This window comes from Castor canadensis, chromosome 8 (genome assembly GCF_047511655.1).
Source record: "Castor canadensis chromosome 8, mCasCan1.hap1v2, whole genome shotgun sequence".
Classification (NCBI taxonomy): Eukaryota; Metazoa; Chordata; class Mammalia; order Rodentia; family Castoridae; genus Castor; species Castor canadensis.
In genome coordinates, this window is record NC_133393.1 from 121044871 (window position 1) to 121046971 (window position 2101).

At 39.6% G+C, this 2101-nt stretch overlaps 1 protein-coding gene across 1 annotated transcript; it reads left to right on the forward strand.

The window, feature by feature from the left end:
* The first annotated feature begins 1327 nt into the window (after positions 1-1327).
* Positions 1328-1870, forward strand: LOC109691756 (calmodulin-alpha). The gene has a single exon (XM_020171937.2). The coding sequence runs from the start codon at positions 1336-1338 to the stop codon at positions 1783-1785; it is 450 nt and encodes a 149-aa protein (XP_020027526.2). The 5' UTR covers positions 1328-1335; the 3' UTR covers positions 1786-1870.
* The last annotated feature ends 231 nt before the right edge of the window (positions 1871-2101 follow it).

Below are 2101 nucleotides of genomic sequence, written 5' to 3' on the forward strand. Positions count from 1 at the left end.
ATTTAGCTCAGTATATTTCTTTTTCTCCTTGCCTGACAGAAAACTAAGCCAAGTTGTGTGCTTGGCAATAGTAATGAGGTCATAAGATTTCTATGCCCACTCACCCCACTCCTGTTCAACATAGTCTTGGAGTTCCTAGCCAAAGAAAAAAGACAGATAGAAGAAATAAAAGGAATGTGAATAGGTAAAGAAGAAGTCAAACTATCCATATTAGTAGATAACATAATTTTGTATGTAAAAGACCAAAAAAACTCCACCAAAAAACTCCCCCAACACCATAAACACCTTCTGCAAAGTAGCAGGATACAAAATCAACTTACAAAAATCAGTAGTTTTTTATACATCAACAATGAACAGATTGAGAAACAATATAGGAAAACAATTCTATTTACAATAGCCTCAAAAAAAAAAAAACCAAACACTTAGGAATAAACTTAACAAAGGATATGAATGACTTCCACAAGGAAAACTACAAACCATGAAAGGAAGAAATCGAAGGTGGGAAGATCTCCCATGCTCACGGATTGGTAGACTCAACATGGTGAAAATTGCTATACTACCAAAAACAATCTATGTGTTCAACGCAATTCTCATCAAAGTCCCAATGACATTTATCACAGAGAATGAAAAATCTATCCTAAAGTTCATTTGGAAACACAAATAGCCAAGGCAATACTGAGTAAAAAAAGCAATGCTGGAGGTATCACAATACCCAACTCCAAACTACACTTCAGATCCATAACAATAAAAACAGCATGGTACTGGCACAAAAACAGATATAAAGACCAGTGGAACAGAATAGAGGACCTGGATGTGAATCCATACATCTACACCCACCTAACTTTTGACAAAGGCACCAGAACATATAATGGAGAAAAGACAGCCTCTTCAACAAATGTTGCTGGGAAAACTGGATATCTGCCTGCAGAAAACTGAAACTAGATCCACGTTTGTCACCCTGTGCAAGTATCATCTCAAAGTGGTTTAAGGACCCTAATATAAGACCCCAAAAATTGAAGCTAGTACAGGAAAGGGTAGGGAATACACTGGAAGCAAAAGGTATAGGCAATGACTTCCTCAGTAGAATTCAAATGGCTCAGCAACTAAGAGAAATGATTGACAGATGGGACTACATGAAATTAAAAAGCCTCTGCACAACCAAACAAGTGGTTTCTAAATTGAAAAGGCTACCCACAGAGGCAGTGGTGCTGGGAGTCTCATGGACGCTGTGAGTCAGTCGGGTGGCACAGCGCACTCTGTGCAGCAGCAGCAGCAGAAGTGGAGGCACCCCCGCCTCACAGCCACTGCACTGGTGCAGCCACCCTCGTTCCCACCATGGCTGATCAACTGACTGAGGAACAGATTGCTGAATTCAAGGAAGCTTTCTCCCTATTCGATAAAGATGGTGATGGCACCATCACAACAAAGGAACTTGGGACTGTCATGAGGTCACTGGGTCAAAACCCAACAGAAGTGGAGTTGCAGGATATGATCAATGAAGTGGACGCTGACGGTAACGGCACCATTGACTTTCCAGAATTTTTGACTATGATGGCTAGAAAAATGAAAGATACAGAGAGTGAAGAAGAAATCCGTAAGGCATTCCGAGTCTTTGACAAGGATGGAAATGGTTACATCAGTGCAGCAGAGCTACGTCACATCATGACAAACTTAGGAGAAAAACTAACAGATGAAGAAGTAGATGAAATGATCAGAGAAGCAGATATTGATGGAGATGGACAAGTCAACTATGAAGAATTCGCACAGATGACGACTGCAAAATGAAGACCTACTTTCAACTTCTTCCCCCTCTAGAAGAATCAAATTGAATCTTTTACTCACCTGTTGCAAAAAAAAGAAAAAGGAAAAAATTCATTTATTCATTCTGTTTCTTTATAGCAAAACTGAATGTCAAAAGTACCTTCTGTCCACACACACAAAATCTGCATGTATTGGTGTGGTCCTGTCCCCTAAAGATCAAGCTACACATCAGTTTTACAATATAAATACTTGTACTACCTTAATGATAAGGAAGCACTTAGTGGACTCCTCAAAGTTCCATTTGCTAATGATTAATACACTGTTTGGGCTGGCCAGTTTT